Genomic DNA, 24,759 nt, shown 5'->3' with positions numbered 1-24,759 from the left:
GCTCAGGTTCCTTGCCACATAGACCTCTCCATTGGACAGCTTGTAGCATGGCAGCAGTCTTCATGAGCATGAGCAAGTGAAAGGCAAGACAGAATGGAAGCAAGATGGAAGTCATAGTCTTTTGTAATCTAATCTTAAAAGTAACAGTCTCGGGGCACCTGGGTGGCTCAGTTGGTTAAGCATCTGCCTTTGGCTCAGGTCATGATCCCAGGGTCCTGGGATTGAGCCCTGAGTCGGGCTCCCTGCTCAGCAGGGAGTCTGTTTCTCCCTCTCTCTATGCCCATCCCCCCGTTCGTGCTCTCTCTCTCTCAAATAAATAAAATCTTAAAAAAAAAAAGTCTCTTCCTTTGCCATCTTCTGTTGATTAGAAGCAAGTCACTAGGTCCAGGTCACATTCAAGGGGAGCAGATTACACAAGGCATATTTGGGAAGTGGGGGTCCCTGGGGTCATTTAGAAGGCTGTCCACCACACTTGCCATCTATTATTATTGGAGAGATATAAATGTTATATTTGCTGATGATTAAAGGATTCCTATTTCACAAAAGATAAATCAATCTCTCTCCTCTCTCTTGTTTCTTCACTCATAACAGCAACTCTGAAGTTCTTATTGCTTTGAGCTCAGGGAGCAGTTAGTGGTAACATGTGAGTTGAGAGAGAAGGAGAGGCTCTGCTTTAAGCCTTAGGACAAAGCCGGGGACCCCAGTCCGGTTTCCTTGAGAACACTGTACCAAGATCCTGCTGGAGGTCATCTTGTGGGGACAGCTGAAGTTCCCTTGTCTTATAATTGGCAGTCTGGCTGGCTAACTGTCATCTACCAGCAAGCCAGCCCCTACCATAGTCCCATCTGAGGGAAACTTATTAGTTTCCTTTTTGGTAAAATTCTCTGCCTTCCTTCCCTCTTCTCACTCTATTGTATGTATCTAGGCCACTGCATCTCAAGCAACAATACATAAACTATTTTAAGAAATCACATTTCTGTTTTTCTATTATTGTTTGCTTCTTGCTCATTCACCTTGAAATCTGTTACTCATCGGCAAAGAAGTTGTAGCGAGTGCCAAAGTTTTCCCACCCTGGAGAACTCCCTCTCTTTCTTCTCCTCCCCCCTCCTCTTCAGAGATTCAATGCAAGCCCCTCTCTTCTATGAAGCCTTCTCAGAATCAACTGAAAAGATGGAAATTTCCTTGGAAATGTAATTGCCTGAAGGTAAAAAAGTAAAGAAAAAAGCTAACCATCTGAGAGGAAGCCTGAGGGAAGAGATATGATGGCAACTATCAGCTATGAAATTTCTCTTTTCTTTGAAAGCAAACTTCTGTAGGGGGAGATAGATGCATCTAGCTGCTAAGCACACAGTAGGTATTCCATTAGTCCTGGTTGATCGATGCCACCTGGGGTGGTTCTTAAATGTTCACAAATTCTTTGCCACTCTTCCCTTCAAAAGGTAGAGCCTAGGGGCACCTGGGTGGCTCAGTCAGTTAAGTGTCTGACTCTAGATCTCAGCTCAGGTCTTGATCTCAGCGTAGTGAGTTCAAACCCCGTGTTGGGCTCCACATTGGGCATGGAGCCTACTTAAAAAAAAAAAAAAGATTAAAAAAATTTAAATGTAAAAAAAGAGCCTAATTCTCCCTTCCTTAAATGTGGGCTGTATCAGTGAATCACTTCCAATGAATAGAATGTAGTGGAGTGATAATGTACGACTCCTGAAGTTAAGTCAGAAAAATTATTGCAGCTTTCCCCCGCTTTCTCTTGGATGATTCACTTCTAGGGGAAGCCAGAAACTGAGGCCTCCTGCCAACAGCCAGCATCAACCTGCCAGCCAAATAAATGAGCCATCTTGAAAGTGGATCCTCCAGCCCCAGTCAAGCGTTTGGATAACTGCAGCCCCGGGCAAAAGTTTGACAACAACCATAGCTTGACCGAATCAGCACCGCCCAGCTAAGATGCTTCTGGATTCCTGTGAGAGCCAACAAATGCTTACTGATCTTTTAAATTGCTAAGAGGAAGAGAGCTGAAGGGACATTGCAGGAGGAAAAGGTTTCTGCTTCCTGGTTCTAGTGTGTGTAATTGGCAAGCTCCTGCAGAGTAAGCACCTTCACCAGTGCCCAGTGCCTGGAGCGACCAGCAGCACCAGCAGCTAGCAGCTTCTCCTGGCACTGCCCACCTTGGGCAGTCATGTAAGCAGAGTGCCTCCACCTCCTGCAGCGTTTGCAGCTTCTCCAGCACCCAGCACCTGCTGTGTACTTGGCGTCTCCGGCATGAGGCTCCTGCAGCACTCACAAGGTCTTGAGCACCAGGCTTCTGCAGTACATAGAGGCCAGCAGCGCCCAGTGGGGAGCAGCTTCCTGTGTACCCTACTCAGGCAGTTTTCTAGACTTTTTAAAAAAAGATTTTTTAATTTATTCATTTCAGAGGGAGAGAGAAAGCATGTGCGTGTGAGCCAGAGAGCGTGAGCAGGGGGAGGGGTGGAGGGAGAGGGAGAAGCAGACTCCCCCCTGAGCAGGGAGCCCGATGTGGGGCTCGATCCCAGGTCTCTGAGATCATGACCCGAGCCGAAGGCAGACGCCCAACCATCTGAGCCACCCAGGAGCCCAGTTTTCTAGCCTTTGATTTGGCACCTCCTTGTGAAGAAGTCCCTGGCATCCTAGAGGCCAGATTTCTGGCAAGTTCCACTCTCATGAGAGTACAGCAACTTTTCTGCCATCTGGTGAGCCATGGGCTATGTTCTCAACAAGGTCTGGATTTCAGCTTTAGTGGGGGTGAGGGGTGTCTCTCCCTTGGGTGCCCTATCCTAAGCCTCAGCCCTGGGGGGTAGGGGCTGCTCTGACATCTACTATTCATGTATTCTTTACTCTTTACTAACCAAGTTTTTTGTTACTCTAATCCCCTGTTGTCATAAATAATTATATTAAAATTTCCCTAATCAAATCACTGTTCAAATCACTGTGTGGTTTCTTTCTCTTGATTGGACCTAGAGTGACACGCTAAATTTGGTCATAGTTTGTTATACAGCAACAAATAACCAAACCACCCCTCCCCATCTCATTGCCCACTGCCAACTCCCCTTTCATTACCATCAGCCAATTTTTACCATGTGCCTATGCAGAGCAGGTTCTTCCCTCAAGGCTTTTATAAGGAGTCAGATATGACCTACTACAAAAAGAACAAAGTTTATAAGATCAAAGATTTAATTTTGATCTAAATGAAAGGTTCAAATATGAAGTGCTGCAGGAAGCAGCAAAGGCCAGTTGAAGGCGGCTCCAGGCTGCAGTAGGACGTAATTCAACTCTGATGACACTATAGGACACAGCCCAGTGGAAAAGAGAGAAGGGCACTGTAGCCAGGGGGAGCACTGTATCAAAAGCTTAGAGGCAAGACCACACGTGGTAGGATCAGGTCAGCAGGGACTACTAGCTCACTCCAGTTTGGCTGGAGAAGGGATTTTATATGGTAGGCTAGTGGCAAGCAATATGACCAGATCCTGAAGGGCCTTAAATACAAAGCTAATTCATCTGGTGCTATCATGTTAAAAAAGGGGGCCAGTGACCATGTCTTTGAAGCTAAAACTCAACCTACTTTTGTTGTAAGTACAATTATACTTGTCAGATCGTGAGACTTAGCTTTGGGGCTGAGAAGAAGTTCACCATGACAGTAGGAAACCCCTGAATGTTTTTGAGAATGATGCAATGTGGGGTTCTGAGATTAGCCTGGAATGTGTTGGGCTGGAGAAAATGGAGAACAGAAGTAGAAAATGATACCCAAAAGTCCTGATGTAGGGAATAGGGTAGCAGCAGTGGAAAGTGAAGAACTTGGAGAGATGTGGGATGTTCGGAATGGCTGGTTGGATGTGGTGAGTTGAAGGTGATGCCCAATGCTTAGCTGGTGACATGGGAACACAGGGAGCTGAATGAGGGGTAGATAGGATGATGTTGGCTTTTAACAAGTTCCATTGGGGTGACTGCAGTGTATCCAAGAAGCAGGAAGGAACAGCCTCAGGCCTGAACTCAGGAGAGAGACAAGGGCTGATGATTCAGATCTGGTAGTGATGTCTTCTCAGGGTGACAAGTCAGACTTTGGGAGATGGTGATGAGGCTGGCTCTCTGTTCAGCCTATCCTCATCAACAACCCTCCCCCGACCCACCCAAGGGATGAAGTCCTGGGTCAGGAATTCAGTGGGGACAAATATCCTCAAGTAGTTCAGTCCTAAATGGACTCCTAAAAGCCAGAAGCACTGTCTTTCTCGCCTACCACAGATTCTGGCTTAGAATCTATGGTCCACTCCCATGGGCCTCAGGCCAAAGAATAGGAAAGCAAAAAGCCCAAGACTAGGGGGTTCTAACCCTATTTCAGCCCCAGACCAATCATGTTACCTTGAGCAAGTCACTTTCCCTCTTTGGGTTTGTTTTTTCCTTCAGCAAAATGCCAGGGTTGGCCTTGGACTAGACCGTGGTTTTTAAATCCTGCCCCTGAAGAACAACAGGGTTCCATAGCTGGGCCAACATGTTCTTCCTCCTGAATCAAGTAGTAGCAGATGGAGCAGCTCCAATTTTAGGGTTTTCTCCATAAGGTTTTCTTAACCCAGTAGCAACCACTACTGCTTGTTTTCAAGCAAGGGCTCACAGATAACACAGCGAATGAACAAGCGGGAAATGCAATGAAAATAGGTGAAACCGGGAAAATCTGAAAATAGGGGACCATATTTTGTTTGACAGTCTTCTTGTTTCTGGAGACTTCATGGTTATGGTTTTATATTACTCACATAGTCACTCTGGTTTCTAAAGCTAAGTTCCAGTGGCATTTCAGGGTGCTTTCATAGAGCGTTCTGGGACTCCCCAGTGCCTGTAACCCAAAGAGACTGGAGAAACATCAGACTTGGTGCTCTAAGGACCTTTCCAGTGTTAATCTTTCACTCTCTCAGTCTTTGATCTTTGCACGCAGAACACTGCACCTTACATTCATTAATTCCTATAATCCCCATATAATCCTCCCAACAGCCTCATGACATATGTACTATTATTATATTCATTTTACAGGTGAAGGGAGCACTGAGGGCCAAATAGGGTTAATGGCTTGCCCAAGGTCACACAGCTAGTGACAGAGCTGGGATTTGAACCTGAGAGTCTTATTCCAAAGCTCTCTCTTCCAGTATGCCTGCAGTCTCTGTCATTAATGCTGTCACCAAATACTTTCAGCTCTTCCTTGGACACATGGTAAGACTGATCTTCCCTACCCCCTTTGGCTAGTGAAATGTGAGCAGAAGTAGTGAGCATCATTTCTGGTGTAACTTTTAAGAGCCAGGGATCACTGCCACATTCCCTGTTCCTTCTCTAGGAGTTGAGGATACACAATAAGAGCCACTCTCAGCCTTGGGCACTGAGAGAAGACGATTTGGAAAAGACACCTGTCCCCCCACCCCCAGCTGACCTGCTAGGGGCTATGATAAAGAAATAACCTTGTCATTTTTTACCACTAAGATTTGGAGGTTGTTTGTTACTGTGGCACAGCCTAGCCCATCCTAAGGAATCCAATGCAATACCATGTCCTGTTGATTATCTTTGGTCTCAGTTCCCCCAAACATGCCTTCTCTCTGAAACTCCCTGAGAGCATTGGTTCCACATTCAAATTTGAAAAATAGCAAGAGGAGAAGGCAATCTGTCCCCAAAACAGGGAAGTGGGGATGTGTTTTGGGAGATATGCCCATGCTTCACCATGCTCTGGGTAGGGATTATGCTGGATGAAATCTACACCCAGCCCCTGGAAGGCCCTAGACAGAAACTTCATCAAGCTTTTCTCCCATAGTCATTTATGGGCTCTCCTTAATTTTATTCCCCGCTATTAAAGTAGGAATGACTGGGCCGGCAGGAGGAGGGCCGGACTCCCACATCCTGGGAGCACTGCAGGCTGACTATGACCCTGCAGGCCTGGATCTGAACCTCCTCCTCAGGGTGGATGACCAGGGCGAGCAGCCGGTCTGCCAGTCGGGACTCATCCCCAAAGAGAGCTTCATGAAGAGATTGTTCATTGTAATGCCACTTCACGGCACGGTAGTGGGGTGAATTCTGGCCCTCACTTAGCCGCTCAGCAAACACCAGTACCTCGAACAGCAGACTCCCTGGCTGGGTGGACTGAAACAGGTTCAGGAAGTTGGAGTGCACCTGTGAGGGGAGTAGAGCGACAATGGCAAAGAAATCCAAGACATGTTCTGAGGTTCTTCTTCTTCCATCTTCCTATTGCTGCAACTCCCCAGTACACCCAAGTTTCAGATTCAACTGTATAGGAATTTTTTAGTTTTCCTTTCATTATCATTCTCTAACATAATTGCACTGTGGTCATAAAACATGAGAGATAGGATCATAATATTGATTCTGGGAAATTGGTTGAGTCAAACATTAAAGCTTAGCATGTGGCTGATTTTTAGAAATATTTTGTGTGCTTGAGAGGAATATACACTTAACTAATTGTAAAATGTTCTAGGTGTGTCTAATGGCTCAGGCTTATTTATATTATTCCCAGTAAATATACCCTTACTTGTTTTAGGTTTTTATCTATTAATTGCTGAAAAAATACATCTCCCAAATCTTCCGTTGTGATGGTGGATGTGACAATTTTTCCTTATAATTATTCAGCCATGAGAAAGAAGGAAATCCTGTCATTTGTGACAATATGGATGAACTTTGAGGACATTATGATAAGTGAGATAAGCCAGACAGAGAAAGGCAAATCCTGCATGGTATCACTTATTGGTGGAATCCAAAAAAAAAAAAAAAAAAAGTCACACTCGGAAACAGAGTAGGAAAGTGGTTGCTAGGGGCTGGTGGTGTAGAAGAAATAGGAAGACTTTGGTACAAGGGTATAAACTTTTAGCTATAAATTGAATAAGGTCTGGGGGTGCCTGGGTGGCTCAGTCGGTTGAGCGTCCGACTCTTGATTTTGGTTCAGGTCATGATCTCAGTGTCCTGAGATCGAGTCCTGTGTTGGGAGCCACACTGGCTGTGGAGCCTGCTTGAGATTCTCTCTCTCCCTCTACTCCTCCCCCTGCCACTTGTGCTCTCTCTCTCTTAAAAAAAAAAAAAAAAGATGAATAAAGTCTGAAGATCTAATGTAAAACATAGTGATTAAAGTTAATAACACTGTATTAGATAATTGAAATTTGCTGAGAGTAGAAACGTAAATATTCTCACACACAAAAAGATAAATACGTGAAGTGATAGATGTGTTAATCAACTAGATGGTGAGAATCCTTTCACAATGTATATATATATATCAAATCACCACTATGTACATTTTAAATATTTTACAATTCTATCTCTTCATTATACCTCACTAAAACTGAAAAAAAAGAAAAAAAATTTCCTTGTCATTCTATCAAGTTTTGCCATATAAATTTTGAGGTTATGTTATTAGGTTCATAGAAGTTTAGAGGTCCTTTATCCTTCTGAACTGTTATTATGTAGTGACCCTGTCTATTCCTAATAATGGTTTTTGTTATAAGTAATTTTTCTCTAATATGAAAATACCTACATTTACTTTTGTTTTATCACCTGGATTCGTGGCTCTCAGAGTTCAGAAAGCCCCTTAAAGGAGAATCCCCCTCTCAACAAAATTAATTCTCATTCTATTGGGAGAATTGAAGAGGGGATAGTTTTCAATATATCTAGTACAAAGGCAGGAAGAGAAACAAGACGATCTTGTTAGGACTAAGTCTGCCTGGAGAATCCATGATTCTTCCTTCCTCAGTATCTGAGTTGGTATCCATTAATCCTCCTTCAGTTCCTTTCTCACCTGGCAGTTGAGAATATCATACAGAAGGTCGTTCTTCTGTGCTAGGTAGCTCAGCAATCGTATGGCTTGCACCTGAATAAAAGAACGAGTAAAGTATGAGAAGGCAGGTAAATGTGGGCCTGAGCAGGGAAGGCACAAATCTCTGCTCCTCCCTCTAGGTGCTGTGCCAGGGCTGGTAGGAGGGGCAGGGCCTGGGCCATGGTCCTTAGGCACCTGTGCCAGGATATATTCTGACTGCAGGATCTCCATCAAGGCAGGCATCACCCGTCGCAGCTGTGGATGTACATAGTCAGGCAGTGGGAGGCTGTTGAGGAGTCTGAGGCCGGCAACATGCAGCTCCGAATCCCAGATGGTGGAGATCAGTTCCAGTACCTTGACGGTGTGTTCCTGGGGGTTTGAGGGGGTAGGGAGATAAGGGTCTGCTTTTATGTGGTGATCCCCAACACTATCCCAGCCTCTGAGTTCACTCTTCCCTCCCCCTACCTATGATGCCCAAGCCCAAACCCAGTAGACAACTCCCTTTAACTTACACTCTCAACATTACTTGATCTAGTTGGCCACACCTGCCTCCTTTCTGCACCTGGCTTCTCTTCCACAGACTTCTTTCCTGGTTCTTCTGCCCAACCTTTTCTTCTCTATCTTCCTCACTCTCTTAGTGATATTATCCAGACTCAGTGTTAAACACTGTTGATGCTGAGGCCTTTCAAATTTCTGTCCCTAGCCCAGACCTCTATGGGAAAACTCCAGACTCATATATTCCAGTGCCAATTCCACTTCTTCCCATAATGCTTTTTTTTTTTAATAAAGATTTTATTTATTTATTTGACAGAGAGATAGAAGAGCACAAGCAGAGGGAGTGGCAAAGGGAGAGGGAGAAGCAGGCTCTGCACTGAGCAGGGAACCCGATGCGGGACTCGATCCCAGGACCCTGAGATCATGACCTGAGCCGAAGGCAGATGCTTAACCATCTGAGCCACCCAGGCGCCCACTTTTTTCTTTTTTTTAAGATGTTATATTTATGTAATCTCTATACTCAACGTGGGGCTCAAACACACAACTCCGAGATCAAGAGTTGCATGCTCCACTAACTGAACCAGCCAGGCGCCCCTTCCCAGAATGCTTGCTAGACCTCTCAGAGTTAACACATACCCAGCCCCCAAACCTGTGTCTCTCACCACCTTCCCTGTCTCTGCTTTTGGTCACACCTCCCTTCTCACTACTCAGGTCAAAAATCTGTGGTCCTCTTTAACTATTTTGTTTCTCCTCACACTGCTTTTCTAGTCCTTCAGAAAATCCCGTTGGCTCTACCTTCAAAATCTGTCAACAGTCAAGCTGTTCCTACCACCCCGTTCCAAGCCACCATCAGTTCTCACCTGGACTTCTTCAATAGCCTCCTGTCTCCCTGCTTCCATCCTCCCCTCTGCATCCATTTTCAGAACAGCAGACATGTTAGACATGTCACTCTTCTGCTCAAGTCCCTAGCTCATCCAGGGTAAGAGCTAAAGTCCTTACAGTGGCTTACAAGGTCCAGTCTGCTCTGCCGCTCTCCCCTCACAATTTCTTTGACCTTATCTCCTATTCTCTTTTTTGCTCCCACGGTTGACATCACAATGGTCTCTTAGTCATTCTTTGAGCATGCCAAGTACACACTTATCTTGTTTTTGCACAGCCTGTTTTCTCTACTTAGAATGCTCTCCCTCCAGATAGTCATAGCTCACTCTCTTACCTCCTTCAAGACTTTGCTTTAATGTCACCTTCCCAGTAAGGTCTTCCCAACCACTCCCTTTTTTAAGATGGCAACCACTCCCCACCCAGCCTTCCTTATTCTCTATCTTTATTTCATTCTTCTCCACAGCACTGTCACAGGCAACTCACTTTTTATTTTGAAACTTTTTATTTTCGAATAATTATAAGTTCTCAGGAAGTTGCAAAAATAGCCCAGAGACATCCTGTGGGCGCTTCACCCAGATTCCCTCAATGGTTAACCTTATGTTATTATATACAGTATCAACACTAGGAAATTAGTATTGGTACAGGGTGTGTGCACAGTCTCTGTCATTTTGTCACATATGTGGATTCATGTAACCATCACTGCTATCAACAGATTATTCCATCAGAGTTGTCCCCTCACCACAGAGATCTCCCTCACGGGACTCCATTATAGTCACATCCCCCCCCCCCCCCACCAAAACCAGCCCTCACAATTGGTAACCACTCATCTGTTTTCCATCTCTGTATTTTTGTCCCTTTGAGAATGTTACATGTTGAGTCCTACTTTGTGACCTTCTGAGATTGGTTTTTCACTCAGTAGAATGCCCTTGAGATCCAAGTTGTTGTATCAATAGTTCATTCCCCTTTATTTCTGAGGGTTCCATGGTATGGATTAGCACAGTTTAACCATTTATCTATTGAGAGACATTTTGGTTGTTTCCAGTTTTTGACTAGTACAAGTGAAATGGCTACAAACAATTGCATACAGGCTTTTGTGCAGATATGTTTTCATTTCTCTAGGATAAATGCTTCAGAGTGCAACTGTTGAGTTGTATGATAAATGTATCTTTCATTTTTTATTTTTTTTAAGTAGGCTCCATGCCCAGCATGGAGCCCAATGCAGGGGCCTGAACTCATGACCCTAAGATCAAGACCAGAACTGAGATCAAGAGTTGGATGCTCAACTGACTGAGCCACCCAGGCACCCTGATAGTTCATTTTTTAAAGAAACGGCCAAACTATTTTCTGGAGTGGGTGCTGTACCATTTTATATTCCCACCAGCAACATACGAGAGAGCCCATTTCTATCTTCACCAGCATTTGGTATTGTCACAAATTTTGAGTTTGGACTACTTAATAGGAGTATAGTGCTGTCTCATTGTGGTGGTAATTTGCATTTCCCTAATCCCTACTGATGTTAAACATCTTTTCATGGGCTTATCTGCAACTCTTAGATCTTCTTCAATGCTGTATCTCTATGTCTTTTGCCCATTTTCTAATTGGATTTTTAAAAATATGGAGTCTTGAGAGCTCTTTATATGACCTAGATAGGAGTCCTTTGTCACATATGTGCTTTGCAAATGTTTTCTCCCTGTCTGCAGCTTGTCTTTTCATCCTCTTAAGAGGTTCCTCCACGAGGCATGTCTTTAGTTTTGATGAAGTCCAATGTATCCATTTTTTCTCTTACAGATCATGCTTTTGGTGTTATTTCTAAGAACTCTTCATCAAGCTCTAAGTCCCAAAGATTTTCTCTTTTGAAACTGTACCACCACCCCCATACCAGCTTCCTTATGGTCCTACTTTATTTTTCTCTAGAGTTAGTCTGGGTGGTGTTTCAGGCAGAGGGAACAGCAGGTGCAAGGGCCGGGGAGTGGGAGAGCATGAAACATACAGTGTGAATGGCTAGGGCTGGGGCAAGGAGGTGGAGGATCATGCACTTTATGCTGAGAGCCCTGAGGAATACCAAGCAAGGGGTTGATGGGATCAGATCCCTTTGGACAGAGTGGTCTGACTTAGAGAATGGGGGCAAGGTAGGTCCATTTTGGACATGCTGGGCTAGAGGGCCCCTAGGATATCTAAGTGGGGCAACTGGCCCTGGGGTTGGGGGAGTTCCCAGGCTATGGACAGAGATGCAGGAAAGCACATCTAGATGAAAACTGAGGCCAGTGAGTGGCTGCTTTTACCCAGAGAGAGAACAGGGATCAGGTCCCCAGGACACCCTGGGGAAAGTATTGCCCAGGCCAGCTGCATCAGAGTCTCCTGGGAGGCTTGTGAAAAACATAGCTCCCCTGCTGAACTAGACTCTCTAGGTGTGGGGCCCTGGAATCTTCATTTTTAACCAGCTCTGTGGGCAATTCTGATATGTTTGAGATTTACAGACTTATGGAAACTCAGAGACTTAAGGGATAAAGTAGAGGTGGCCAGCAAGTGGAGACCTAGAGACCTTTTTTTCCCAAAAAAAGTTTTTTTTTTCCTTTCTATTTTTAAGTAGGCTTCACACTCAACATGGGGCTTGAAGTCATGACCCCGAGATCAAGAGTCACATGCTCTACTGACTGAGCCAGCCAGGTGCCCCTCTCCAAAAAAGCTTGATGCAAAAAATCAAAGTGTGAAAATACCAAGCTTGGGGGAGGAAATATAATGCAACGGGAACACTCATGCAGAGCCGGTAGAGCTTGTAAATTGATACAATCCTTCTTGAGAAGTTGGGCATACATTTTCACCCAGCCATTCTACTCCTGCATACAGATCCTAGAGAGTCTCTTATATCCTCAACGGAGATGTGTACAAGAACACTCATGGCACAATGTGGAAACAATTTCAGGGCCTACCCATGGGCAAATGGATAAATAAAATTGCAGGATATTCATGAAGTAGAATACTATACAGCGGTGGAAAATAAGGAAACAGAGCTATCCACACCAATAAAGGTGAATCTTTCAATGTTGGGGGGAAAAGGCAAACCACAGAATACAAACTGCGTACTTCCAGATATATGGAGCTTAAAAACATCCCAAATTACATTTTGCCCATTCATTTATTATCTGCCTTGGCTTGCTGGAATATGATACCTGAATATATGGCAAAACTATACAGAAAATCAAGGAATTGATGCACAACATGCAGGAAATAATTGCCTCTGTTTGGGGGAGAGTTTGGGATTGGGGAGGGGCATCGGGAACATCCAACCTGTTGATCACGTTCTATTTCTCAGCCATGCATTTTTTTTTAAAGATTTTATTTATTTATTTGACAGAGAGAGAGAGAATGAGCACAAGCAGGGGGAGTGGCAGGCAGAGGCAGAGAGAGAAGCAGGCTCCCCACAGAGAAGGGGGAGCCCGATGTGGGGCTCGATCCCAGGACTCCGGGATCATGTCCTGAGCCGAAGGCAGTCGCTTAACCAACTGAGCCACCCAGGCGCCCCTCTCAGCCATGCATTTTGTTTTATAGTTCTTTCCACTGTACACATATAAAATGTAAGTTTTCAATATTTTACTTACTTTTAATTCAGGAGAGACCATTTGCTAGAGAGAAATTTGGAAGTCAAGGAAGGAAGGGGGGTTCTTTTTTAAGATTGGAAGGATTAGAGCATGTTGAATACTAATGGGAAGGAGTGGGGGGAAGTCCATATCAGACAAAGAGGCTAATTAAGGAGAGAGGCTATTAAAGGGGATGGGATCCAGGACTGAGACTAACGTTGACCCTAGACAGGAAGAAAGCCATTTTTCCATAGCATTAGCAGGAAAGGATGGGTGTGGAAACGGGTAAGCCTGGGAACATTTCGTGGCTTATATTTTCTCTACATGGTGGTAATGAAGGCATCAGTGGCCCAGCCACCAAGTATCAGACCAACACAGCACGGGGTGTGGTATATCTGATCCTTGTCCCTGGTTCTAGGCACAGAGCTCCTAAAATCCATGCATTTGTGGGGTGCCTGGGTGGCATAGTCGTTTGGGCATCCAACTCGGTTTCGGCTCAGGTCCCATCTCAGGATTTTAGGAGCTCAGCACAAGAGTCCGCTTGAGATTTTCTGCCTCTCCTTCCCACTGCCCCTCCCTGTGTGCTGTCTCTCTCTAAAATAAAATCTTTTTTTAAAAATCCTTGCAATTGCCTGATAGAAGGGCCCTTTGTTATTCATAATAAGCTCCTCTCAGTTACCCCAGAGCTTATGCTGATTAGGTGACTCTTGGTGGATGGTAGACAGCTTCCGGATGGGGGCGCTAATGGCCAGAAAGGTCAAGCCATGATTAGAGGGTTGAAGAAGGAAGGGAGGGGTTAGAGATTGAGTTCACTCACCAATGGCCAATGATTAATCAATCACGCCTACATAATGAAACCTCCATAAATACCCCTAAACGACAGGGCTCAGCAAACTTCTGGGTTGGTGAACACATCAAGGTGCTAACAGGGTGGCTTGTCTAGAGAAGGCCCAGAAGCTTTGCACCCTTCCCCCATACTTTGCCCTACATGACTCTTCCATTTGACTGCTCCTCAGTTGTGTATTTCATAATAAACTGGTAAATGTAAGTAAAGTGTTTTCTTGAGTTCTGTGAATCATTCTAGTGAATTACCAAACCAGAGGAGGAAGTCCAAATTTATAGCCAAATGTACTGGCACTTGTGACTGGCATGGGAAGTGGAGGGGGGGGGTGTCTTGTGGGGCTGTCCTTTGTCCTTTACCTGTGGGACCTGCACTAACCCTAGGTAGACAGTGTCAGAATTGAGTTGAACTGTAGGACACCCCCATTGGTGATGTAGAATTAGTTGATATCAGAAAGAACCTCAGTGCTTTCTGCTGTTTGGGGCTCAGAGATACTCCTAGCACCCCAGTTCAGTTTCAGCCTGAGATTCAAAGATTTGTGACCCTTGAGGAGGGTCTCACTTAATTACAAGGAAAAGCATTATTTCTGGATTACAAACACAGACCCAAACAACTTCTGGAACATGACCATTTATCCTATGCCCATTAAAGAACCCATGGACTACAGACATCCTGTGCGCTCTACCCCACCACTTGCCTCTGCACTCACCTGGATTTTAAGCCTGAATTTTCTGATGCCAGAGAAAGCTTTAAGTGTGTTCAGAGCTTGGATTTTGACACTGTTGTCCTTGTCATCCAGCATGGAGCCCACCAAGCTGATGTCATCAGTAGTACAAGAAGAGGCCTAGAGTGGGCCAGGAGAGACGCAAGAGGCAGGAGAAGCGGGTGTCCTGGACCCACTGCCCCCCGTATCACCAAGACCCCTCAGCACCAGCCCTCCCGCCATCAGCCAGAGAAACAGGTCCCAGGACAGGGTCTGGCCAGCCAAGGGGGTAAGGATCAGGCGTAGCCCCCAGGGATTGGGCTGGCTGGGAGGGACCTCCGGCTGTCTCCCGCTCACCTCAGCCTCCAGCAAGTACACACAGCGCGTGATACTGTGCAGGATCATGCTCTTGGCGTACTCATCCTGTTTATGCTCCAAAGAGTTGAGGAGCCTCCGGAGCTCACCCGAGTCCCGCCCGTGCCGCTCTCGCTCGACTGCCAGGCCTAGACAGCCACCCCAGCCCAGTTCAGGCTGTGGACTCAGAAGTGATCAGAGAATGGGGTCGGGAAGTTGGGGAGAGGGACCTGGGGACAAGGCTGCCTTGCCTTTTCTGAAGGGGCCTTCTTGCTCTAGGCAGGACCACCAAGTACAGCTGAGCCGTGAGTGTGGCAGGAAGGGTGCTATGTCTAATGAGGTATCATTCAGATCGTAAGTGTCCTAGTTTGGGATATTTACTATAACAATTTTCTGGCCTACGGCAGTCATGTGTCCTATCTCATCATAATCAGTACATGGCAGTGATATCCCAACAGACGGCAATAACTCATCTTGCAGAAGGGTGCCTTTTTCTACTTTGCACAAAGTTGTCGTGTGGACTAGTGGAGGCTCTGGGCATGCAGGTGGCCCAATGTTCCCTTAGGGAGAACTGCTAATGCCAAGCCTCCGAGCAGGGGCATCCTGGGAGCTAGAGTGAAGGCAGAATCTGGAGACCTGCCAAATGAGTCCTGAGGATCCACTCGAGTGCCAGCTACTCCCTGGGGACTCTGAGCTAGCATCTCTATGGTGGGTTGAGGCAGATGGAGAAGAGGAAGGAAGGACAGAGGAACTTGGAGGAGTCACCTTTGGGCCCTCCCACACTGGAGGCCTCGGGAGCAGGTGCCTCCTGGGGCAGAGCCCTCTCCCCAGGGCCCGTACACTCACGGGCGATGCAGATGGGTGAGGCAGTGTAGAGGGGCGGTTGGCATTTGATACCAGCCCTGATGGCCTTGTAGAGCAGGTAGATGAACCCAGCACCTGTGGCCAAGCCCACTACACCTTTTCGGATGTCCATTTGCCCCAGGTACTGGGGGATGCTCATACCCATGTCTTCAGTGTGGCCTTGCGCCCGGGTGGGAGCTAGGCCCAAGGCACCTGGCAAGGGCCTTCTGGAACCAGAACTCTGGCAGGGCCAGGAACCAGGATACCAGAATCAGAACCTGGGCAACAAAGGAAACTAGGGAAACGGGATAGAGGGTGGTGATCAGGAAACGGGGCAGCCAGGAGTGCTGGGAAGGGGAGAAGAAGGTTCAGCTTCACAGGCTGTCGGAAATGAAGCTCAAGACTATGGGAATAAAAAGTCTGGAGGGGGGGACAGGAAGGTCCTCGCATCCCCTTTTCCTTAGGGAAGCCGGGTTGGTTGGGCCCCAGCAGGCAGCTCTAGAGGCTGATTTCCTCCATTAGAGGGCAGCAGAGGCCCGATTTCTGGGCTGGTTCCTTTGGAAGTTTCTGGGAGGGGTGTTCGGGATGTGCCCATTGGCAATACCATTCTCTCACTCTCTGGCCTCCCATTTTTGATTTCTTCACCACAGATTCACTGCTGGGCCTCAGGATGTTTCTGCAGGCAGGACCCCCGTCCATCAAGGGGAGCACTTTATGAAGTTTTGCAGTCCTCAGGCAAACCCATCACCTTCCAGAAACTGTAGTTCCCCTGTAGTGGGTAGGATCTACCTGTCTGGCCAGAAGCTCTTGAGGGCAGCTCTCTCTGCATCTCCAACATCCAGTAGAGTCTTGCACTTAGTAGGTGCTCAAATCATGACTTCTGTCATTCTTTGAGGACTTGAGAAATCTGGTTACGGGGGCTCCAGGCCCATTTAACCAGTGTGACCCTGGAGGAGCGACTGCCCTTGCTGGGTCACAATCTGTGACTGTTTGCAACCTGGGGGTATCCACATTTACCATTCTATAACTCCAGGATTACAATTTGGGTAGATGTATGCCTTTACATGATGGGGGCCTAAATCTGGGAGTACCACAGTCCAGTGCCCCGCACCCCAGTGCTCGGCACCCCACCCCACGCCATCCCTACAGGATGAGATGAGGTCTGAAGGCCTCCTGTGCAGTCAGAAAATGCCACCATCCCAGAAACATGAGAGTCCACCTTTGGAGGACTTGGTCTCCCCCAATAGGATGGGGCAGGTGAGAGCAGACCCTTCTCTCTTTCTCTCCTTCCCCACTTGTCCCCATACCTGTGGCCTCGCCTCCTCGTACAGAACAGGGAGGTGACAGGCCCTGAGCCAGGCTCAGGCCCAGAGCCAGCATGGAGCATCGTTGCACCAGAACAGGTCTTCACCTGCCTGGCTTTGAGCTCCTCTTGGAAGGTTCTAGGTCATGGGCTACACCTGGGCTTGAAGGAGGCGGGGAGATAGGGAAATAGCATCCTCAAGGCTGCCGCAGCCAGCCAGGCCTGACTGCTCAGAGCCTTCACCCATCACACCCCAGGCTGTAGGCAACACTCCCAGGTGGCTGTTCTTTTCCTTTCCTCTCCACTGTCCTCGGCCCTCCTCAAGCTCATTTGTAGCACTCAACCCAGCCCCAAGGTGGATGACTACATGGACTCTGCAAGGAGGGGTAACAGAGGCCCATGGATGCCCCATGAACTCCAGGCAGGAAATGGCTGCCTGATGGGACCGCTTTAGGTTCCAAGGCTACCCTAGTGGATCTGAGGACAGGTCCTTCAGAACAAGGTTCCCGCCCTTCCCTGGGGTAGGACCCATAGCTGCTGACCTCTCCAGTCCATGGACTTGATTCTGCAACCCTCTTTTCCTAAGCAAATGCAGTGCTCACCTGTTCTTTAAAAGCTTCCAAATGAGTGTTCCTTCTTGGCTTTAACCTAACTCCTTCCTGCTACACCTAAAGCCCACTTCTTTTGGTTCTGCTCTCAAATGATGCAGAGGGATGAAGAGGCCGAGGCCATCCCCAGAGTGATATTTCATTAGTCCACAGCACAATGTAAAAAACACAGAGGGAAGTCCATTTGTTGGTGTGAAGTCAATGACTGTCCCTTCTCGGGAATGACTGCTTTTGATTTAGATGAACTGGCGGGGGTCAGTTTCTTATTTTGAGAATTCAAATGCACTTGCTTTTATGAAATGATGGTGCTAATAGACGATAGTTGTGTTCTGAGTGTTCTTAGGGTGCATAAATTAAAGCTGCAACTTTGTAGGCACGTGGCTTTTGTTTTCTTGCTTTGTTTCGTCTGTCAAATCCAAAGATCTGGAATCACTGACTAGAGAGAAGTCTGAGATTCCATATACACACAGTCAGCCTCCAAGTTTCTTACCTGTTCTCACCAAGGCAAAAAGACCTGGGTTGTCCGAGCGCACACCCCTCTGTCAAGTGCACTGGCTTTCTACATTCAAAGCTGATATTCCCATCATGGTTTACTTTAGTGAAGGAGAGTGTGGGCTCTCGCCAGACTGCCGGGGTTCAAAACCAGTTCAGCCACTTAGCTTTGTGCTCTCTTTGCACTTGACTTTCCACACCTGTAAAATGGGAATAATAATGTCTGCCTCATGGGGTTGTTTGTGAAGATTAAGTACTTGAAACAGTACCCAGTATGCGGAGCCCATTAAATGTCAACTGTAATAATTATTACAAGCAGGTTTCACCTAGACAAAAATGTTGGGTGTGGGAAAACAGTGAGTACACAGATGGTGGGCCTCAGTGACATCCGAAAGACACATTATTCTTCTGGTCTACCCCTCCCACTCTGCTCTTCTTCAGACTAATCCCTCTCCACAACCCTAATCCACTTAATTGCCTCGAGCAACTCTGGAGCCCTCTTTGAAGCCCTCCCCCCCAAATACTTACCAGCCCGTTCCCCACCAATGAAACCTCAGACTCCCAGCTCTGGTAATGAGTGTTTCAGCCTAGTTAATTAGAAAAGCCTAATATGCTACTGGGGGCCTACCGTGCAAGACACAGTGCTAGACCATTATGGTGGGTGATTCTGGAGAGGGGCGGCGCTTGCATGCACAGGAGAAGCCAAGGGGAAATTAGCGTACTCTATAGTGAAAAGCTCACTGGAGTCCCTGTGAGCTTGGGTTTGGGCAAATTCCATAATCTGAGCCTCAGTTTCCTCCTCCGGAATACGGGTCTATTGACACCTACAGGAAGTGCGGCTGTCAGACTAAGGAAAGAACGTCTGTTGTGACTCTCGGTGAACGGGGGTGTGGGGGGGCAATCCATACCTGCGAGCTCCCCCTCCACCCCCGGTAAAAAGCCAGAAAGTAGAGAGGCGAAAGGCTGGGGGTGCCGCCCGTGCCCTGACATGGACCCCACACTCTCCGAGACCGTCCCCTCCCCAGCTGGCGCTTACCCCGGCCTAGGAATCAGATTCGGGGGCCTCTTGGCAGCTCGTTACTCCAGCGAAGGCGTGGGGACGGGGAGAAACGCGACGGAAGCACTGGGAGCGGCGCCCCCAGAAGAGGAGGGCCGGGTGGGGGGGCGGAGGCCGCGCCTTTCCCCGCCCCGGGCCTCCCCCACTCTTGCCCCCCCTCCCCGGACTACCTCCTCCCCAGGCGCGCATCCGGCGGCGGGCACAGGATGTTCTTTCGCTCCCGTCTCCGTCCCCCCCCCCCGCCCCCGCTCTCACTTTCCCTTCGCTCCCTTCCCCCACTCCCGCCGCGCCCGGCGCCGGCACCTTGTTTAACCCCTCCCCTGCCGCACTCCGCGGCTCCCCGGCGTCCCCTGGGCTCCCACCCTTCCCGCCTACCCCCCAAGACGCGGAGCGTGCCCTAGGGCTGCCCGGGAAGGGGCGGGCCTGGGCTCAGCGCCGGCCCGCGTTCTCGGGATCCATTGGCCCGGCGGGGGTGAAGTGGTGGAAGGAAATCCCAAAGGCTGAAGCCCGCATTCTCCGGACCCCCGCCAGTTCAGCGGCGCCGGGTGGGCTGGCCGCCCTCGAGCGAGCCACGCGCCTGCGGGAGGGGGGCGGCCATGTGGGCGTGGTTAGCTCCAGGCCCGGAGGCGGACGGTAGGGTCGAGGACCCCAATCTCATCCTCTCCCCAGGTCAGGGTAGGAAGGGGCCAGGGACTCCGGGAGAGGATGGAGAGAGGTCACGCCCCTCACGCACACGTCACTGTTTCCAAGGCAACCGAGGGCGGGGAAGCGGGCTGGAGAAGACCTTAGAGAAAGGAGGCTACCCGAGGCTTTGGGACCCGGGTGGGGGTGGGGAGGCGGCGGGGGCGGGCTTTTCAATCTGTTTCTCCACTCGCTGCTGCTGCAAGAAACTGAGGGGAGGACCGGTACTGCTCATTCAACAAACGCTCATTGAGCTTGAGCTCTGCTTGGCGCCCTGCTTAGGCGCTGGGCTACGGCGGCTGGGGATCCGAACCCTGCCCTCACCCGTCATTGTGCGTTAGAGTAGGATGGCCATTCGCTCCGGGTCACGTCTGTGGAACCGGTGTAATGATTACTAGTATCCTTTTTCACGCTTAGAAGTGTTCCAGTATGGGGGGGGGGACTAGTTAAGGAACTTTGTCCCCCAATACAGGAAAGGCTCCAACCATACAGGGAAGGAAGATAAGCCATTGTCTGATCACTATGCAACAGGCACTTTCTTGCCCCTTTGTAGTCTCTGTGTAGTCTTTGCACCTCGTTCTGCAAAGTAAGTATCACTAGCGACTTTTATAGATGAAGAAACTGGCTCAGAGAGGTTGAGAGACTTGCCCAAGGCCAAACAGCCAAGTATTGGAATCCAGATTCAGGTTTACATGGCCTCCAAAGTTGGAGTGTCCTACCTCATGCTTCCTTCTCAAAATAGATAGATTATATTAAATAAGCAAATGAGAGATTCTATCACTGCCGTGAAGGAGCTTATAATCTATGGGGTTGAAAATACTACAGGACATAAGTAAGCAACAGAATAGAGAAGAGATTGAAGGCAGCTCCTAAGGCTCAGAGGGAAGCTGACAAAATGATCAAAATTGCGTGGAAATTATCAGAGCCTTCCTGCAGGAGGTAGATTTTGAAGTGCTGGGGCCAGGATCACGGGGACTGTGTGTGTGTGCACGCGCATGTGCGCGCACGCACAATGCAGTGCCAAGAAAGAACAATCTAAGGGCATCAGACCAGGGACCAGAGCTATGCAGGCTGGACTCTCCAGTTGTGAAAAGATCCCTCTGTAAACCCGAAGTCACTGGTTGGGCCACTCACCTTTCGGCCTTCCCCCCTCCTCTGTGGGTTTCGTTTCTTAGGGAAGCTTCCAGCAGGGCAGCTGCACTCATTCCACTCTGCACTCAAAGTCTCTGCAGTTGGCATTTGGCACAGACTCCTTGACGTTGACTTGGCTGTCAGCTTCTCCCTTCCCCACCCCTCTCTGAAGATTTGGTAGATAAAAAATTGTGACTTTTCAAAACCAAAGGGCCTGAGCAAGTACCAGGAACCAACAGGTTCAATGGGAATGGGGAGACCGAGTCAGGAGAGAAAGATGAGAAAGCACAACCAAGTGGGTTGGTCACTTGACTAACATCTGCTGCCCTTCTGCTAGGTACCAGGCCCAGAGCTGGCCTCTGTGATTTGGGCACACCATGAATGAGTCCGGGTCCCTTCATGTGGAACACACAGCTGAGCAGCTGGTGTACCCAGTGTGCTTGGTTGAGGAACTTGAAGCTGAAAGCATACACAATAAACAGCGTTTGAGAAACATTAGTCCAGTAGGCTAGGCAGGAGAAAGGAAAAACGTAGGTCAGAAAGGTGTGGCAGAGGCTGTGGGAATTTGAGCCAAAGGTGGAACCTATGGGGATAGAGAAGAGGCGAATGAGAAAAATAAGGAACAATAAATACATCTTGTAATAAAAACAACAAAGGGAGGAATTTGGTAGATCAGGTATAGGATGGTGAAGGAGAGAAAATAGTTAAAAATTAACCCACCTTCGTGGTGAGTTTGGGGGATGGGAGAGTCATAGTGGGCAATGGGGAAGAGCTGGTGTGAGCCACATGAGGACGAGTTCAGTCACTTCCAGGTCATGTGAGGGCAGGTGTTCCATGGGTGACTGGACTTGGAGATAGGGAAGTCCAGAAGGGCAGTGGGCTGCCTTGTGAGAATGTCCCTGTCACCGTAGGTATGCAGAAAGCTTCAGAACAATGACTGACCTGGGATATCATGGACAGATTTCACACATTAGGTAGAAGGTTGGAGTTGATGACAGTTAAGTTACCTCCTGGCTGGGAGATTCGGTGAGCACTGGCTGGGTGAGCACGTATATGGGAAAAATGACTATCTGTGTGGGAAGGGGGTCCATGGCCCAGGCCTGCATCAGCATCCATCTCCTCAGAGGATGCCAGAGATGCCGTCAGATGGCCCAGGGGCATGAGGCCCAGGTGAGGCAGGTCAGCTGCCTGGGGTCCCTCCCCCAGCCCCACCCTCCACGGCCCTGGAGCCCAGGCCTGCGCTGGCTGCCAGGGCTTTCCTGGAACTCAGCAGAGGACGGAGCCCCTCCCTGCCAGCCCTTGGCACACTCCAGGCACAGCGTGTCCCCTGGGGCACCTAGCAGACACCCCAGGAGGCTAGGGTGTGGGACAGGTCTCCGCCTCCAGGAAGAGTCCTGCTCTGAGCTGCCATCTGAGCTCCCTGCCCTGGGCTGTCAGCCTCGAAGTGGCCCCACCAGGACAGCAGGCACAGAGGAGGAAGGAGAAATTTTGTGGCTGGGTGGCAGGATTCATGGGTCTTTGTTGTGGCTTTGGGTGGGAGGGTGGGTAAGGCAGAGAAGCAGGGTCTCAGGCTTCAAAGCACCTCCCCACCTGTTTCACCCTCCCTCTGAGGAAATCTTCAGGGGCCTAGTGGTTTTGAGGGGAGGGGAGGGGAGGGGACAGGAAGAGACTCTAAACTCTGGGTTAGCCAAGGACAGAGGTGGGGGAGATCTTCTTGCCCTATATCCCATTTCTCTCAGCATCCTCTTCCTGTGCTCCCCACCACCCTAGAACAAATTTCTACCCCCATCTGTGGCGATGAGTTACATCCCCCACACCAAGACCTCCAGAGGCCTCCCAGAGTGGTGGGCTTTGGGGGAAACGGGACTTGTACACAGAAGCTGCAGGCCGGGCCACACCTGCCCAGTGGCTGGAGGACAGCGCCCCTCCCGGGTGGGCCGGGCCTGCTCCGCTCGGGCTGGGGGCCGTGAGACGCTGGAAATGCAGGAGCGAGAAGGCAGAGGGATGCGCAAACGGGCCACGTGGAGGTCCCGCGCGGCAGGCAGGGGCGGGAACAGGGGAGCCGGTCGTGCGCCCGCCTTCCCCCCTCCCGTCCCCCGTCCCCGCCCCACCCCCCCCACCCCGCTCGAGGGAGCCTCCGAGAGTTGGGTCGTCGCTGACCGCAGGCTGCAAGAGCGGTTGATCTGGTGAGCGAGCACACCCACTTACCCAGCTGCTGAGTCAGGCTGTTCTCGCTCCCCGCTCGCCCGCCCGCTCGGGACATTGTGTTCCAGCCCCGGCGCGCTGGCACCGGGCCCAGGCGCTCACACCAGCCTCCTCGCCCTGTTTGTGCTCGCGGCTTGCGCTCGGCGCGCAGCCTCCCCGCCGCCGCAGCCCTGCGAGTGCGCGCTGGGGCCGGACTAGGGGCGGCCGGGGGCCGGTGCGGAGCCCCGGAGACGCGCGCCCGGCCGGCGGGGGGAGGGGGGCGCCGCCCAGCCCGGGCTCCAGCCTTACAGCCCTCAGACCTCTCCATCCCCCACCTGCACCCCGCTGTGGAAGCCCAAGCGTGTGCGAGGCCCGAACACCACAGCTGGCGGGGGCGGGGTGGGGGGGCAGGTGTTGGTAGCTCCCGGAGGGAGACGGAGCCGCCCAGGCTGCCGCCCGGCCCCAATACCGCTCGGTCCAGTCCGGAGGATAGCTGCGAACGCGCCGGCCCCACACTTGGAAGACCTGGGATGCAGTCACGTGACAACGGAAGCCCGCTGGAGGGGGCCAATGCGAGCGATCCCCCGGAGGAGCCTCCACGGGCCTCGGACCCCCTTCCCGGACCGCTCTTCACACCAGCCTGGAGACTCCAGGGATTCCCAGGGGCTGGCGAACCAAGCCCAGCCCTCTGGGATAGCTTGGGAAACCCCTGGCGGGGCGCCAGGACTACGAAGAGCTCAGGACGGCCGGGTGGAGGAGACGACCCCAAACTGGAACGTGACCCCTCCCTTTGTTCCAGCCCCAAACCCGGATTTATTCAGAGCCATGTTTTCTCTTTACCCATCCGTCTAGAGAAAGACGTCATTGAGTGCAGTTCCTGAAGGTTCCACCGTCTCCAAACCGAGGAGGGGACAAAGGACTTGTCTCCTGAGCACCTACCATATGGAAGGCTCTGTTGGGTCCTGCTAAGGACGTCATTAGAAAGTTGAAGACACAGTTCTGAGAGCCCTTTATCTCCCACCTTCCAACCTCCACAGTGTGCTGTGCCATTTCTCCTGCCACCAGCGCCCATCCTCCGAGTCTACCCATCTCTTAAGCTCCAACTGCTAAAGCCTGCTTGAAACAGCGCCAGCCAAATCTGATTCCTCTCCCCTCCCAATGCCCAGCACATTCAGTCTGTACCTTTCTCAGGGCACAGCGTGTTGCCTGTCTCATATTCTAGTGATCTGTTTACTAATCCTGTTCTTCTAACCAGATTAAAAAGTCCTTGAGGCAGAAACAAAGTCTGCCTCTTTGAGGCCTCCCCCCCATCACTTGAGCTCATCCCCCACAGGCCAGGCTTGGCACTGGAGTTGATGTTCAGTAAATGTTGGGTGTATTGAAATGATTTCCTGCCCTTGGGCAGATTGCAGACCAGTTGAAGAGACAAACACACAGCTCGTGAGGTGAGGTTAAATAATAACCCAAGGCAGCAGGTGGTGAGTACCAAACGTTAAGAGCTATAGAGACTCAGGAAGGAGGTGGTGATATGGGAGAGAGATCCCAGGAGGTTCTAGGCCTTGAGCTGTGTGTGTGGAGGAGGAGAGACGAGGCGTGGAGGTGACTCATTCTAGTTGACATCACCAAAAGCCAGCCTCCGTGCTAGCCACTTTCCATGCATTATCTCTAATATTTAGATGGGGGAGGAGGGTAGGTTTGGAAGGAGTGGAGGGGCTGGTGCCCAAGTCAGACCTGCCCAGAGCTAACCAGAGCATAGAGGCAGCCTTGGATCTGGGCTCCCCACCCTCGGTTCCCGGGCACTGCCTGTTCCCTGGC

General features: G+C 49.8%; 1 protein-coding gene across 1 annotated transcript; it reads right to left on the bottom strand.

Moving 5' to 3' along the window:
- Positions 1 to 5,781: 5,781 nt before the first annotated feature.
- Positions 5,782 to 24,284, bottom strand: ARMC12 (armadillo repeat containing 12). Its single transcript, XM_064597523.1, has 9 exons — positions 22,969 to 24,284; positions 21,481 to 21,702; positions 20,764 to 21,343; positions 15,411 to 18,091; positions 14,649 to 14,794; positions 14,298 to 14,432; positions 7,991 to 8,164; positions 7,778 to 7,849; positions 5,782 to 6,150 (listed from the first exon to the last, which is right to left on the bottom strand). Exons 4-9 carry the CDS (start codon positions 15,652 to 15,654, stop codon positions 5,818 to 5,820), a joined length of 1,104 nt encoding a protein of 367 aa, XP_064453593.1. The 5' UTR covers positions 15,655 to 18,091; positions 20,764 to 21,343; positions 21,481 to 21,702; positions 22,969 to 24,284; the 3' UTR covers positions 5,782 to 5,817.
- Positions 24,285 to 24,759: the final 475 nt, after the last annotated feature.

The sequence above is a fragment of the Mirounga angustirostris genome, unplaced genomic scaffold (assembly GCF_029215605.1).
Source record: "Mirounga angustirostris isolate CCGP_5_RB_7025 unplaced genomic scaffold, mMirAng1.0.hap1 SCAF_8, whole genome shotgun sequence".
Classification (NCBI taxonomy): Eukaryota; Metazoa; Chordata; class Mammalia; order Carnivora; family Phocidae; genus Mirounga; species Mirounga angustirostris.
This window is presented reverse-complemented; position numbering and strand designations above follow the sequence as displayed.